General features: G+C 40.5%; 1 protein-coding gene across 4 annotated transcripts in view; it reads left to right on the top strand.

Moving 5' to 3' along the window:
- Positions 1 to 17,046, top strand: part of KIF13B (kinesin family member 13B) — a 200,931-nt gene that overhangs the window by 86,902 nt on the left and 96,983 nt on the right. For all 4 annotated transcript variants that reach the window (XM_054499490.2, XM_054499489.2, XM_054499488.2 and 1 more), the window contains exons 11-13: positions 8,394 to 8,606; positions 10,208 to 10,318; positions 15,105 to 15,239. In XM_054499490.2, coding sequence (XP_054355465.2) covers positions 8,394 to 8,606; positions 10,208 to 10,318; positions 15,105 to 15,239 — 459 coding nt within the window. The remainder of the gene's footprint in view (positions 1 to 8,393; positions 8,607 to 10,207; positions 10,319 to 15,104; positions 15,240 to 17,046) is intronic.

The raw sequence follows: 17,046 nt of genomic DNA, 5'->3' as shown, positions 1-17,046 counted from the left end.
TATTAGGCTCTTATGGTAGTGACATTTTTGATGGAATAAACATAGGTTTTTTCCTAGCAATTCACATCCCAGCTTACTAGAACCTGGATGCAGTGGGGTTGCTGGATGCACACGGAATCACACGATTGCTTCTGGAGATGTGGGGGAGTAGAGAAAGGGCCTCCTGCTAATCTGACCACTGCGTGAGTCATGGAGGAGGAGCCTCTGCTGGCCTCACACTCAGCTGGGCCACCCTGGCCTTCCACAGACTCCTTTTGTTGGGCTAACATTTTGGAGCTTGTTTTCTGTTTAACTTCAGGACAGTCAGACCTTGGTTTCTGTTTAGCTTTACTCATGATGCCTTTAATTTGCTTTTGGCTTCTTAAAGGTGTTGTTAGAGGCTGCAGAGTAGGGCACACAGTCCTTCATTAATTGATTGATTCAGTATGAACAAGAGCAATGGAACTGAGAAAGAAGAGAGGCACTGTGCAGTGGTAGGAGGAGAACGTAGTCTCCATTTGAAAACAGAGGAAAACAGAGGGCACTTCTTGCCCTCTCTGGCTCATAAGGGAGGTAAGATGTGCACACACAATATTAGAACATGAGTTTGTGATAGATCCGTGACAGAGATGGCGATAACATGTAATAGGAGTCTGGTGAAAAAAGAGAGACTTATTTCCAGCTTCCTCCAGCCTTCCAGAGCCCCTTTAGTCTTCATAAGGTGGTGTGATGAGTTGGATATCGGACTGGGAATTAGAAGATATAAGTTGCAGTGACAATTTAACCCATTTATAGAGGTGTCACCTCACTAAATCCTTTAATATTCTTTTTTTTTCTATTTTTAAAATGGAGAAATAGTTTTATGTGCCCTGTTTAATTTTGTGATGTTTTATTTTCTTATTGATCTAGAGTTTGTTGAACACCTGGCATGCGTTGCATTAGGGGTTGAAAATACTAAGATGGGTTCAACACGGGCCGCCCCAGTAGCTTAGTAGAGGACATAGTTACTGGTTTAGTCCATAGCATGTTTAGAAAAAGGCCTTTGTGAAATGAAGTAAGGGTTTCTTCTGGTTTCTTCCTCCTCTCAAGAGTTAACTAGTATTCAACTTTTTAATTCAAAACTCCGCACACTATTTGAATATCTTTTGTTAAAATAAAACATTCTATACGTAAATGTCAGTGTGTTCTTTCTTAAATGTAATGCTAAAATTCAGTAAATTTTCCACAGTAGAATATCAGGTCCATTACTTCCTTTGGCCAAAATGCAGGACTGTTAGAAATTTAAACAAAAGTGTAAACAAATCGTGATAATTAAAACCACTTGTTAAAGGTTCATCAAACAACCTCACAAACATCAGAGAGTAAGAGATAATTATTAGGAACAAAATTAAAACACCTTGGCCCGCCATAAAGACAATTCTAACCTTGTCTTTTAAAATAGAACATTATTATTCAGATTTTGTTATTTGAATTACTGACGTCAGCCTACATAACTAAATACCTCAGTGCTTTTACCCTAAAAAAAAAAAAAAATTTACTTTTCCTTCCTGTCTCAAACAGCATAAGAACTTCTACTTCTGTAAGACTAACAAAAATGTTTTGGAGTTTTTTTTCTGTAATTAGAAAAACAAGCAAACTGCAAAATTCAAGACTTTGGAGGATGAATATAATCATTCTTTTTCATAAAAGCCATTAAAATGATAGAGTAAATAGGTATCTTTAAAAAATTAGTGAATAAACTTGCAGTTATATAGGATATTAAGTCTAGAGATCTAATGGCAGTCTAAGGACTATAGTTAATAACATTGTATTGTATAAAAAATTTGCTAAAAGTATATTTTAGGTGCTCTTATCACAAAAGATAACCATGTAAGGTGATGGATGTGTTCATTTGTTTGACTGTAGTAATCAATTATATTACTATGTTTACATATATCAAACATGCTCTACACCTTAAACATACGTATTAAAAAAATTTTTTTTAATTGTTTCATTACCAAAGGAATTTTTTTTTTTTTTTTTTTGAGACGGAGCCTCGCCCTGTTGCCCAGGCTGGAGTGTAGTGGCGCAGTCTCTGCTCACTGCAACTTCTACCTCCTGGTTCAAGTGATTCTTCTGCCTCAGCCTCCTGAGTAGCTGGGATTACAGGCGCGCATCGCCACACCTAGCTAATTTTTGTGTTTTTAGTAGAGACAGGGTTTTGCCACATTGACCAGGCTGGTCTTGAACTCCTGACCTCAAGTGATCCACCCGCCTCAGCCTCCCAAAGTGCTGGAATTACAGGCATGAGCCACTGCGACTGGCCAGGAATTTGTTTTTTTTTTAATAGAAGTCTGTTTTTGTTTTGGAGACAGGGTCTCTCTGTTGTCCAGGCTAGAGTGCAGTTGTGCAGTCGTAACTCACTACAGTCTGGAACTCCTGGACTCAAGTGATCCTCCCATATCAGCCTCCTTGAGTAGTTGGGACTATAGGCATGGACCACCATGCCTGGCAATTTTTTTTTTTTTTAAATTTTTAGTAGAGATGATGTCTCGCTATGTTGCCCAGGCTGGTCTTGAACTCCTGGCCTTAAGCATCCTCCTGCCTCGGCCTCCCAAAGTGCCAGGATTACAGTTGTGAGTCACCATGCCTGGCCTCTAGAAGAAATCTTGATAAGATATTTCTTCCTCAAACTTTCCACAGAAACATTTGCTGATCATATATTTTCCTTGTTTCAGTGTTGCTACTTGAGTCCATTTAAAACAGCAAATATCTTTTGTTGGCCGGGCGTGGTGGCTCCTGCCTGTAATCCCAGCACTTTGGGAGGCCGAGGTGGGAGGATCAGCTGAGGTCAGGAGTTCAAGACCAGCTTGGCCAACATGGTGAAACCCCATCTCTACTAAAAATACAAAAATTAGCTGGGTGTGGTGGTGCATGCCTGTAATCCCAGCTACTTGGGAGGCTGAGGCAGGAGAATCGCTTGAACCTGGGAGTCGGAGGTTGCAGTGAGCCGATATCGTGCCATTGCACTCCAGCCTGGTGACAGAGCGAGACTCCCTCTCAAAAAAAAAAAAAAAAAAGCACCAAAAAACAAGAAATATCTTTTGTTAACTTAATTGACGTGGTGAAAATGGCAAGGGTAATCACTGAGTGGCTTCATTGGCCTGGAGGCCAGGAGCACCTGTTGCAGGAGTATCTGGTGCCATGCCAAGGGCTTCATGGGTATGGTCTCCTTTTCTTTCTCAGAAGGGAAAGGGTGGTGTTCCCAGTGGTCAGATGACATGAAGGGTGCAGAACTAATGAATGGCAGGATTGGGATTGGAATCAGCGCTGACTTGACTGTGCAGCTGTTTTTGCCAAGGCTGTGCTCTTCTTATCAAAGGTTAATTTTCATTAGAAGGATACTCACTTCATATTACCAGTCCTTGATAGAAAATAATGAAAAAAACTGTTCATAGTACTTGAACTTGAAGAATGAAACCATAAACATTTTTTAAAAGATCACTTAATCTGCTGTTTAGTTAATTTAGGTTATAATTGCAACTTTCATGTATTAAAAATAAGTCATGTGTTTGCTGAATATTTGTCATTATTTTTTTCCTTAAAAATGTATGTGATTGGCCGGGCGTGGTGGCTCACACCTGTAATCCCTGCACTCTAGGAGGCTGAGGCAGGCAGATCACGAGGTCAGGAGATGGAGACCATCCTGGCTAGCATGGTGAAACCTTGTCTCTACTAAAAAATACAAAAAAATTAGCCGGGCATGGTGGCGGTTGCCTGTAATCCCAGCTACTTGGGAGGCTGAGGCAGGAGAATGGTGTGAACCTGGGAGGAGGAGCTTGCAGTGAGCCGAGATCACGCCACTGCACTCCAGCCTGGGCGACAGAGTGGGACTCCCATCTCAAAAAAAAAAAAGAAAAAAGAAAATATATGTGATCTGGCTGGGCATGGGGCTCACTGAGGCTTGTAATCCTAGCACTTTGCGGGGCTGAGGTAGATAGATCACCTGAGGCCAGGAGTTTGAGACCAGCCTGGCCAACATGGTGAAACCCTATCTCTACTAAAAATACAGAAATGAGCTGGGAGTAGTGGTGTGCACCTGTAATCCCAGCTACCTGGGAGGCTGAGGCAGGAGAATTGCTTGTACCCAGGAGGTAGAGGTTGCAGTGAGCCAAGACCATGCCACTGCACTCCAGCCTGGGCCACAGAGTGAGACTCCATCTCAAAAAGAAAAAAAAATTATATGATTTTTTTTTTAACGTCATTTGGCCTTCACAGAAGATCGTAAATAGGGGCTTTTTTTTTTTTTTTTTTTTTTTTTTTGCAAAACATGTTCCAGAGCTTAAGCAGTTTTCCCAGAGCTCTCTCCAAATTGGTTGAAATGCAGATCCTTTTCCTTTAAAGTGGGTTTTAGGTCCCTGTTGCTTTTTCCCTCTTAAATTCTTAGTCTGACTCACCCAGATCCTAGATTGACATGGGCATACTTCCTGTATTCTTCAACATAATTTCCATTGAACTTGTACAATTGCCCGTCTTCTAGAACATTTTCAGTTTCACAGGGTCTTTTTTATTCTGCCTCATATTTGCATTGTAATTGTGTTGTGCTCTTAATGTGTGTAACATCTGAGAATGAGAGAAGCTGTGGCTTTTCTTGGTGATTTGGTCCAGGACGGATGTGAGTGCTCTTCTCCCAGGGAGGAGGGAACAACCATTAAATGAGGGTTACGCATTCGCTGAGTGGTCACTGGAGAACTATTTCATATTAAGATGATTTTTGGTCCTCTGAATAACCATCTAAATGTGGGCCTCTTAACATGAAGTAACTTCTGGTAATGAGTGCGCAGATAATGAGTATCTTTCTAATTCATCTCCCTCTTTTCGTTCCTACTGCCACCTCCCTAATGAAGGCCACTGTTCCTCTGTTGCCTGGATGACAGTCATTTCCCTCGAGCTTTCTTAGTCTAGTCCTTTCTCCATGGTTAGGTTGCAACATCTTTCTACATTAATACTTTTAACCCTCAGTCTTTTCAGTAACGGTCTATAGGCCCTTAGGATAAAGTCCAAGTTCCTTTTTTTTCTTTTTTGTATAAACAGGTTCTCACTATGTTGGCCAGGCTGGTGTTGAACTTCTGGACTCAAGTAATCCTCCTGCCTTGGCCTCCCAAAGTGCTGGAATTATAGGCGTGAGCCGCTGCGCCCAGCCATAGGGTCCAAATTCTTTAAAGGAGTGTGACTTACAAGGTCCTTTATGAGGTCGCTGACCCCCTTTACTTTTTATTGTTCATCTTGTGCTTCTTCATGTTACAAATTCCAGCTAAGTGATGAGTGTTGTCTTACCTCTAGGACTTTACTCTTGTTCCACTTGGAACATGCTTTCCCCTCCCATCTCTTCAGTCTCTCCTCCCTCCTCTCCCCTCTTCCTTTACCTGGGTAATGCTTCTCTATCTTTGGGTCTCAAGTGTCACTTTCTGTGAGAGTCTTCCTTAACCTTTCAATATTTGGCTCTCTGCTGTTTGTTTTAGACCATATTGTATTTATCCCTATCATCTTAGTTCCCGTTATATAGTATTGCTTACCAGCATCCTCCCTAGTGGTGAACTCCAGGAAGAGTCGAGAAAATGAGTAATTTCAGCTCTGTTCTGAATCAGCTCTGTGACCTTTGAAAAGTCTGTCGTTTTCCTGGATCTCACTTTCTCATCTGTAAAATGAAATAATTGGATTATATGTCTTCACAGAGTTCTTTCAGCTTTTAAAAATTCTGACTTCCAAAAGTAAATTCTTTCCTATGACTATTTAATTTGCAGTTGCTGCCTTTGAAACAAACCTCGTCTGATTTGCCTAATTAAACAGTTAAAGAGTAAACAAGACACTTTCTACTTTCTCCTTGAATGAGTGCCAGTTCTTTTGTTGTGATTTCCTTTTTGCTGATGGCATGAGGTCATTTTTAACATAAGGCTATTGTTGCTCCATGAACAAGGGCTTTAAAAATATCAAGCATTTGTTGTTTGCCAGGTTTCCTTTTCTCAGCATAAATTGGAGCACAATATACATGCTTTTCTCCTTTGGTAGTTATCGTTACAAATCCCCTTTCAGCTGAGAGCATTTGCTGTTCACGTAGGCTGACAGTGTGCAGTGGTTCTCAGAGGACAGCACGATGCTGCCAGTGAACCAAACGGCAATGAGATTGAATTCCTGTGCTCTCGTTATATCACATTTGAATTTCATTCATGTGCATGGGACTCTTCATGAATTTTTTCTGAAAGTTGCCCAATCTGGAGCACCAGCTATGTGAGATTAATGTCTAGAAGTGAAGAGCAAAGCAAACAGTCATGGCTTTTACCTCCTAAAGTCCAAATTAGTTATAGTTCTTCCCATGTCATGCATTAAATTATATTTTCTTCAACAATATAATTATGTTTTCTGTGGAAAACCAAACTTTCACTGGTATATGAATAAGGGACATATTGTCTGTGATCATATTGACCTTTTTGTAACACCTTAGGAATCGTTTTGTTTCTGAAACTAGGGCAAGATAATTTGGAAAGATGTCAGGTCACCTTATTTAATCTTCAGGCCTGAACTTTCTCTGTGTTACCAAATGTGTATTGTGGGCAGCTGTGGGGGAGTGGAAATCATGTTGGACTTGAAGGCAGAGTCTAACTGGGCTAGGATATTGTTCAACTTACCAGTTCTAGATTTTTAGGCAGAGTGAAGGATTTAACCTCCAGTGTCCGAACAAACCTGTTTTCTCACCGATAAAACCAGGCTCTGTGATAAATCGAACTCACAAAAGGTGGAGACCTAAGTAAAATAAAGTGTGTGCACAAAGACTGGGGAAATCACAGATTGTTCCAACGCATTTTCGTTGTAATAAGATTGGAAAAGCCTTGTATCTTCAAAAGCAGTTTTCCATAGGTTAATGCTGCCCCAAAGTAGAGTTAGCTTTCTTATGCTCTAGTGAATTCCCCGTTACTGGCCCGTTGGAGTGTTCCCTCTAATCTTGAGAGTCTGTCATTCAGTGACATTCGGTTCCTGAAAATAGTGTATTCAATCTTTTTGTTTGTTTGCTTTGATGATTTGTCTCAGCCTGGGTTGGTATCCTCATATATGAGTAGTTATCTATTGATTGTAACAGATTACTCCCAGAATGGAACAGCTGCAAACAAGTCATTTATTGTCTCAGGGTTTCCATAGGTCAGGACTCTGGGTGCGTGTGGCTTAACGACGTGGCTCCAGCCGGGTTGTTTCACATGGATGTAATTAAAGTGTTGGGGTTGGGAGGCTGCTGTCATCATCATCTCAATGCATGACCGGTGTAGGGAGGTGTCTGCTCACTTATGGTTGTCATGGTTGTCAGCAGGGTCCAGAAGATCTGCTTCCAAACTTGTGCCTGTGGGCCTCTCTTCATAGGGCTGCCTCACTTCACGGCAGCCTGTTTCCCCCAGAGTGAAAGAAAACACCCAAGACAGAAGCCACCATCTTCTTTGAATCTACCCTTAGAAGTGACATGCCATCACTTTCGTTCCTTGGAGATCGATGAATAAGTCCTGGCCACCCTCAAGGGAAGGGGAGAGTACTAGGGTGTGGGCGCCAGGAGGTCGCCTGCATAGGCAGCCTTGTCTGTGGTGCAGCAGAGCGCAGTGGGCTTGATGCCCCAAGTCTAGTTTTGTGCTTGAGTTAAATCTCTATTTTTAATGTTCTCAAGCGAGGGTTGTTTTTCATTCTGTTGGAAGCCAGTCGGTCCTAAAGCCGTTTCACTGTACTTAGCAGTTTGAGTATCATAAAGACATATATCTCTTCTCAGGACCATTGTCTGAACGGTGGAAGTGCTTCTGTAGAACTTGCAATCTTAGTAGCTTTTGAAGTGCTATCAGAGCGAAGAAAATGAAGTTGCTTTAACATACTTTTTTGTAAGACTGTAATTGTACCTTATGTTTTAAAAACTTTACAAGGTGCTTGATAGCTTGTAACAGCAACTTTCTGAGCCATTATTAGGCTTCACAGAGACTCCCAGTACAGGGAGTTGTGGAGGAGGTTGCCAAGTAAGTGTCATGCTTGTTCCTCTAAGGAGGATGTTGGAGGCATTTAAGGAGTCCTTTTTTATTCCGAGTAGTCTGTGTTCTTGTGGTATCATCTTGCCTATAAAATAGGGCAGATGGCTTAGAATTAATTTTTGTTAAACTGAAATAAAGGTAGGTTTCATGACATTTCCCTGTCCTTTGTCAAAGGCTAAAACTCCTTATTTTTAGTACAATGGCTTGGCAGAGAAGAAACAGCACAGGACTCGAGTCTGTACACCTGCATTTTAGCCCTGGCTCTGTTGTTGAACGTGTTTGACCTGGGGAAATTTTTTCACCATTTCTGATTTCAGGTTTCTCATGTGACGTCGTCTTCCAACTTTAATATCCTACTCAACTTTCTGTTTTCTCCTGTAGGACAGCCTTGGGGGTAACAGCAAGACCGCCATGGTGGCTACTGTGAGTCCTGCAGCTGATAACTATGATGAAACCCTCTCAACTCTACGGTATGCAGATCGAGCCAAGCACATTGTTAACCACGCTGTGGTGAATGAGGACCCTAATGCCCGAATTATCCGGGATCTCCGGGAAGAAGTTGAGAAACTCCGGGAGCAGCTGACCAAAGCAGAGGTAGGAGGCACCACCACGTGTGTGTGCCCTGTGAGTCCAGGAAGAGGAGTCAGCCTAGAGCTTGAATTTTCTTCCCCTGGGCTGTGAGGGATGAGTACTCTACTTAAAATTTGTCAATTTCTTAAAGCAAGAGAACTTTGGGATAAGTAATAAATAAAGGAAGGTTGTCATATTGGAACTCCAAAGAGGTTTTACAGATGTTAAAAAGATTGAACAGGAGCAAATAGAATTGAGAAAATGTTTGCATTTCTATTCAGGCGGCAGACAAAAGAGAGAGGTATAATAGAATAGGAGAGGAAGAGAGATGCTGGAGACCGTGTGTATATAATTTTAATTTTTGTGCAGAAAATGATGGAGAGCAAGATGTTTGTTGAATCTCGTTTGTTACCTGGTAGAAGTCAGAATGAAAACCTTAAGTCTTCTACACATTCATAATCTAGCTTTTCCATGTTGTGGATTAATTACGTTTGTAGAAAATATTTTATAGCAGAAGTACCCATGTATTTAGTAGTACTCTATTACAGCTGTCTTCTGTGTATTCTGTAATGGATAATGTTGCATTAATAAATTTGAAACCTACCAACTCTGACCTGCAATCCCAAGTGCTCATCCTCTTGGGAAAGTGGAATGAAATATCAGATTCAGGATTCCTACTTTTTTTTTTTTTTTTTTTTGAGATGGAGTTTCACTCTTGTTGCCCACGCTGGAGTGCAATGGTGTGATCTTGGCTCATTGCAAACTCTGCCTCCTAGGTTCAAGTGATTCCCCTGCCTCAGCCTCCTGAGTAGCTGGGATTACAGGCACACGCCACCACGCCCAGCTAATTTTGTAGTTTTAATAGAGACAGGGTTTCTCCATGTTGGTCAGGCTGGTCTTGAACTCCTGACCTCAGGTGATACGTCCACCTCGGCCTCCCAAAGTGCTGGGATTACAGGCGTGAGCCACCGCGCTCGGCCAGGATTCCTACTTTCATTAGCATTTCTCTTCCCACGGTTACTCAGCACTGTGGGGCTCTTCCTGGAGTTTGCTTTCTTTCTCATACCTGTTTTCTGGGAATAAATCAGTAAGAGACATGGTCAAGATGATTATCTTGATCATATTTTTACCTGTTGAATTTTATCCTGTTTTTATAGGAATAATTTTATAGTACATGAAGACTGTTGTCTCCTTGGTGTTAATAATGCCATCCAGTCTGCAACATGTACACATTTAGTCTGTATATATGTGGATAAATTCCTGAAGTCATCAATAAGGGCTAGAATGAATCATGTGTCTGAGTCTAGATGTATAACCTATTAGGATTTTAAAGATAAACCCTTAGAAGCTTTACATTTTTGCATCCTTAAATGTAATTATATCTTCACAATAGAGTGGCAGAAAAGGAAAAAGCCTTCTTTTTGGGCATATTTTGGATAACTCAGTGAGTTTGTGGTCCCCAGAACAATCGAGGTACTTTGATCTACAATCGAAGTAGATGTCAGACCTCAGCATGACATTCAGCCGTGAGGAGGCAGATTGTTACTTTTGTCCTTTTAGAGTTGGCCACTTCTTTTTCCAGGTCATCTTCTAGACATTTCATGAAGTAAACATTTTGCTTGTAGGCAATGAAATCTCCAGAGCTGAAGGACCGGCTGGAAGAATCTGAGAAGCTAATCCAGGAAATGACTGTGACCTGGGAGGAGAAATTAAGGAAAACGGAGGAGATTGCACAGGTTCGTGTTTCCTGATGATGAAGCGCATGAAACCTCATGGCAATTTGCACAGTGGGACACACGGTGTTTCTGGTTCCTTTTTGATCTTCAGCTTGGCTGATGGCAAATCTCACACTATCATTAGGAATCCTAGATCTGAGAGAATCTATACTTTGCGAAATTAATTTGAAGGATAAAACAGGATATAATTGCACTTGATTGTTTATGTAAGAAGTAATTTTTTAATATCAGTAATCTTTAAAAAAAATTTAATGAAATAACTCCTTTGTAGCCCCTGGCTCTTAACACCCCATTCTATTAAGTGCTTTGGAGACCTAAGGAACTTCCTGAAATTACAAAATTACTCAATCTAGTGCATGTGGCCAAGAAAAAAAAAATACTGCTAATAGATATTAGGCCGTGAACTTCTTGGTTCCGTGTGAAAACCCAGTGAAAGTAAGATGAAATTCCTAAATCTGAAGTGACTGTCTCTCACCATTTTCTGGTAACAGTGATAGTTATGAAATCTTAGGGTGGTGGCTGGGTGTGATCGCTCACACATGTAATCCCAGCATTTTGGAAGGCTGAGACAGATGGATCACCTGAGGTCAGGAGTTTGAGCCCAGCCTGGCTAACATGTCAAAACCCTGTTTCTACCAAAAACACAAAAATTAGCTAGCCGTGGTGGCACACACCTGTAGTCTCAGCTACTTGGGAGGCTGAGGCACAAGAATCGCTTGAACCCGGGAGGTGGAAGTTGGAGTGAACTGAGATCGTGCCACTGCACTCCAGCCTGGGTGACAGAGCAAGACTCCATCTAAAAAAAAAAAAAAAAAACACTTTAGGGTAGGAACATTAGAATTAGTCTAGGAAGATCTAGTTAAGTTTAGCATTGGGAGAAAAAGTCTGTCTACCCAATAGTAGATTTACACTGTGGCTTTCCTGTTTCATGATTTTCCAACTGTTTTAGAAATACATATGGTAATGTGGAGCTCAGGACCCCATCTAACAGACTTTTCATAATCAGACAACTCTAATAGTAGCGATTGAATCAGTCTTTTATTCTCTTACTTCTACTCACTGGCCCTAGTTTGTTCTTTTGTAGCTAAGAGCGTAAGTGTCCCACCCAAACACAGTAACTGGTGATGGCAGTAACAGCCAGCGTTTATTGGATACACTTATGTATTGAGCCCTATGCTAAGCACTTTTAACTACAGAACTTGATGTAATCCTCTCAGTAGTCTTACAAGATAGGGACTGTTACTACCCAAGTTGTTCATCCATTTAAAGTCATCTCTCTGCCTCTTCCACTTCCTCTTTTCTAAGTTAAAATTCCCTGTTGTTTTTAACTGTTCCTTGTATTAGAGAATATATAGAACTTGCTCAATCTGTTTTCACTCAGTAGATTCCATCTTGAAATGTGCTATCCAGAATCAATCTGTGTATCAGATGTTGTAGGATGTTACCGTTGTTACTTAGCATAAAGAAGATGTTATATTAGCACAGACTGGGATTAAAATAGATTTTAAAAACATTTTTATTGCAGACATTTTCAAAGTAGATAAAAATTAGAGAAGCGTATACTAAATCTACAGGTACCCATCACCTGGTTTCATTAAAGATCAACATATGGCCAGTGTTGTTTTTGTGTCCCTGCATTGGCTTGTCTTAAAGCATATCCCTCAAATTATAGAGAAGAGATCAGTGTATAAACTATTTCTCATTACATATCTCCCTGTGTTTTTTTATAAATTATAAGTCATTCTAATAATTGTCCTGTTTGGAAGCTCCTTTGTGTGAGCCATTCTGAGCTGCTCCAGCAGTAAATATTTGTTGTCATGAGTTGTTGTGCGGATAGAAAACAGGGCAAGTCTAAGTGAGCCTGCATCTCGGGGAGCTTAGTGTTGGCACCTTTTCTTTTCCTCTCTCAGGGGTCCCTTTTGAGGGCACTGCCTGATTTTATTCAACAGCTCCTTCAATGCCTTACCTTCCAGAGCTCCCAGGCTTTAGTGCTGCTGAATGTTTTTCTTTTCTCATTGAAGAAACCTGGTCTCTTGATCACTTACCTCTTCCTAATCCAAACTGATATCTTCCAAAATCTATTTCTGACAGTAGAGCCACAAAGTGTGAATAAGTCTTCTGGAAGATGACTTGAGACATGTCAGTTGACATGGTCCATGGTCAGATAAATTTGGCAATTTCCGGGCAAACTGAATTCAATGAATTTCTTTTTCGAAGGACTTCTCACATCATTCTGGGGGCAATTGCAAGTTAGCTGGGTTCTCCATGGGTCCTCCGGGCTCTGTAACATCTTCCTGTGGGGTGCTAGCCCTCGGATGGCCCTGCCACAGAATTCCCTGCAGCCTCTGCACCCTTTGACCCTTACATCATCCAATACTTCACCATTGTTTAATTGTTATGTATAGGTTTAGTCCCTATTGAGTTTGTAAGTTCTTAAGAAAAAAGACTGTATTTTTAGTGTTGTATGCTCAGTAATATTTTTGCATAAAAAGAACTCAAGATGAGTATTTTCTAATTCCAGTGCCATATCTGCTATACCACATTGTCCCTTATTTTTATCTTTTATGTTCCCATTAAAAGATACACACTTAAGTGAAATCAAAACCTTGAGATAGGTCAGGGGTTGACAGACAATGCATGTGATTTAAACCTGGTCTGCCACTTGCTTTTGTAAATTTTTTTGTCGTACAGCTGTGCTCATTTGTTTATGTATTATGTATGGCTTCGGCAGCAGGAATGAATAAGACAGAGACCCCATGGCCCACAAAGACTAAATATTTACTATCTGACATTTTATAGGAAAAGCTAACCAACCCCTGATATCAGAAGCAATATTTGATGATATCAGTAAACTGTATTTTATCATATAGTACTTTGTTATGAGCTGATTCCTAGATGTTACAGACATTTGTAATTTTTTTAGATGATTTAAAACTTTAGTTTTTGGTGGCAAATGCAATAATGAATTGACAGTTTTCCACCATTATGCCTCTTTTGGCTTAGACAAAAATTTTGTAGCGTTTTCACCATTATAGAATCTCAAATGACAGAAATATGCACAGGGAAGTAGCGTAAAACAGTAATAACTAGGATAACTTAAGAGAAAGATATAGTTAGTTACTTCATCTTACGGACATGAGTCTTTTTCAAGGAGAATCACTTCTTGGAATTGAGTGCAGAAAACTCTGATGATTAGTGTTAAATGACTCAAAACTTCTGAAAGAAGCCTGTAGTTCTTTTTGTTAGAACTGGATTTAAAGACTTGATTTGAAGACCCAGGACCAAAATACACATTTCAATTTTGTGGTAGTATACTTCTAGGCAGGATATATTGGCTGAGTTGCAGTGATTGTATAAATTACGATGGCATGCCTAGAAATAGCAAAATTGTGAAGCTTTATTTTAATTATGCTGCAAACTTAACTGTGTGGCTCTAGTTAAATGACTTAGTTTGTCTTGCCTTTCCCCAGAATCAGAGGTCTTGGGTGATTGACTCATTGCTACTTGCTATTTACCCATAGTCGAAGATACCCTCTCCAGCCCCGACTCTACCCTAACTACAGAGCATCTGGTTGTGAGATCCACACCCATACCCTTATGATGTACAGATGTTCATATAGTCTATGGGTTCAGAGGCAGGCACAAACAAGGAAAGGCCCGTGCTATGAAAATAACACTTGAGTGCATATGCAAGTTTGTTTGTTTTTGGATAAATTCACCACACTGATGTTTTGAGTGCTCGCCATGTGTCCTTTGCTGTGCTAAGTGTTGGGAACACAACAGTATATAAGATAGGATCCGTGCCCGCACAGCACACAGTCCCATGTGAGAGAAATGGCCTGGTAAACAGTTACAAAGTAGAACACGTCTGCTCCAGATAGAAGAAAGAGGTATAAAATCTTTTCAGCTAACGAGAACACAGAGAATGTTTTTTTGTTTTTGTTTTTGTTTTGGGTTTTGAGATGGAGTCTCTCTCTGTCGCCCAGGCTAGAGTGCAATGGCATGATCTCGGCTCACTACAACCTCCACCTCCCGGGTTCAAGTGATTCTCCTGTCTCACCTTCCTGAATAGCTGGGATTACAGGCGCCTGCTGCCACACCTGTCTAATTTTTATATTTTTAGTAGAGATGGGGTTTCACCAGGCTGGTCTTGAACTCCTGACCTCAAGTGATCTGCCTGCCTTGGCCTCCCACAGTGCTGGGATTACAGGCATGAGCCACCACACCCAGCCCAGAGAACATTCTTAGGACTTTCAAGGACCTGGAACTTGTTTCATGCAGTGCTGGGTTTGACAGGAGTGAGAAGACATGAAGCCAGAGGGGAAGCAGGCCAGATTGAAGGGCCTTGTGATCTTTACTTAGGGAGTTTGGCCTTTATCCTGATTGGGAGGTCGCTGAAGATGTCAAGCAGGAGAGTGTATTGATCCTCCTTTGCATTTAAGAAGGATCCCGGTTGAGGAAAGTGCACACACCTTTGCTTATATATACAGAGTTAAATGAGATGAATTCAAGACATCAGATATTTTCAAGAATGAAAACTGAGAATTCACTAGTACAATTAGTTACTGTATGTAATAGACTTTATTTTTCAAAATAAAATTAGAATTAACAAAAAAATTATATAGTTTGGAAAGAGAAAAATGCAATAAATCTATAATGCCATAGCCTAAGAGAATGTATTTGAATTACAACACTATTGAATAATTGTAACATTGTAATGTAAACGCTTGGATATCTCACTGCCTCAATAGCTGTGAAATTAATACTTCTCTGATAACATTTACAGGAACGACAGAAACAGCTTGAGAGTCTTGGAATATCTCTTCAGTCTTCCGGAATCAAAGTTGGGGATGATAAATGCTTCCTTGTGAATCTGAATGCTGACCCAGCTCTGAATGAGCTTCTGGTGTACTATTTAAAGGTGAAGTAATGTGCTTTGCTACTAGATTCTTGTTACAAAATAGGACAATATTTCACAGTACTTTAGTAAATTTGGGGAAGCATGCTTACTCAGAAAAAGTTACAGAACCATCTTGGGTTTCTGGGCTCAGTTTTCTTTTTTAGTCTTTGATGCCATTCAGCCTGACAATAGAAAAAAATGATACTCTGATATTATTTCCAACAAGTTAAATAGCTTACCTACCATTATTTAATGTGATTTGTATCAGGGAATTAAGTAGATAACTTTAAAAATGGATGACTTTGAAAACTAAATGATTCATTTAGTAAGTATACGAAAGCTTTTATGGTTTATGTGAAGCACATTCTTTTGTGAGCAGTGTGTTAGCTCACAAGAAAAAAAGTATAAATAAAGTTCTTAGGACCAGTTGGTATGAAATTTATGTTTCCAGTAACTCTTAGGAAAAATTAAAAATTTGGGTTATCAATCTACTGAAAAAAAAAAAGAGTATGGGTTACTTGGAGACTGAGTGAGTCAGAGCACAGAACAGAAAAGAAGACAAATATTGGTATCCACTGAAATCTATAAATCATGGGATATATTAGTAAGGTAAGAGACAACTTCAGAATAAGCCTGAACCCTGAGACACCACACAGATTCGAGGAGTGCCCAGAATGGGCTGTGTCAAGCCCAGAGCACAAATTACTTATCATATATGATGGACTACACGACTCTAACACAGAGTTGGTAACTGTTGGCACACAGTTTCTTTCCCCTCACATGTGTGGGTTTAATGAACGTGACCAGGAAAGTAAAGCTAACAAGCTGACTATGTGGGAAACAGCTCTAAGAGAATTGTGTGGTTTCATTTCAGAAAAGCCTGGAGAGATCCTGGGGCAGTGACTCTGTCATTTTGAGAAGCCCCGTTGTTAATAAGTATCTTATATGATGTGTTGTCATGCTGTGAGTTAGGCTGTGTCTTTGATGCATACCTTCATGTGTGCATGTCTCAGGTGTTGTGGTTCAGTGGCAGCAAAGCTGGAGTAGGAGGGAGTGACCTGTCTCTAGTCTACCGCCAAGCCCTTTGCCCCCTCTAGTCTAATTCCTTTGTAAATGGAGGGAAGTGTCTCTGGCTACTTTGCCAGGTTCCTGTGAGGGTTGGAGATACAGAAGCACTTCATAAACAGAAGCACTATACAAACAGAAAAGATCCCACATTCCACTTTTTTGTTTGATACCTGTATGGTTTCTTATACACATATTATCCTTGCCTATTAAAAAATGATATATTATTGGCTGGATGTGGTGGCTCACACCTGTAATCCCAGCACTTTGGGAGGCTGAGGTGGGCAGATCACTTGAGGTCAGGAGTTCAAGACCAGCCTGGCCAACATGATGAAACTCCGTCTCTACTAAAAATATAAAAATTAGCCAGGGGTGGTGGTACATGCCTATAGTCCCAGCTACTTGAGAGGTTGAGGCAGGCCAATTGCTTGAATCTAAGAGGTGGAGGTTGCAGTGAGCTGAGATCATGCCACTGCACCCCAGCCTGGGCAACAGAGCAAGATTCTGTTTTCAAAACAAAAAAGTATTATCACATTACTTACTTTGCTTCTGAACAGTGCTGGTAGCATTCTGAGTTAGGATGTCAGCTGGGGATATTCATATGAATGTGACCAGGGAAGTAAAGCTAACGAGCTGACTACGTGGGAAGAGATGCGATGTTAGAATAGGACCTAAATATTTTGTCCTTTTCTCAGAACCAGACATTCTTTTTCTTTCCATTGTACTGTAGTTCAAATTGGTACACACAAACACACACATCAAG

The sequence above is a fragment of the Pongo pygmaeus genome, chromosome 7, assembly GCF_028885625.2.
Source record: "Pongo pygmaeus isolate AG05252 chromosome 7, NHGRI_mPonPyg2-v2.0_pri, whole genome shotgun sequence".
Lineage (NCBI taxonomy): Eukaryota > Metazoa > Chordata > Mammalia > Primates > Hominidae > Pongo > Pongo pygmaeus.
This window is presented reverse-complemented; position numbering and strand designations above follow the sequence as displayed.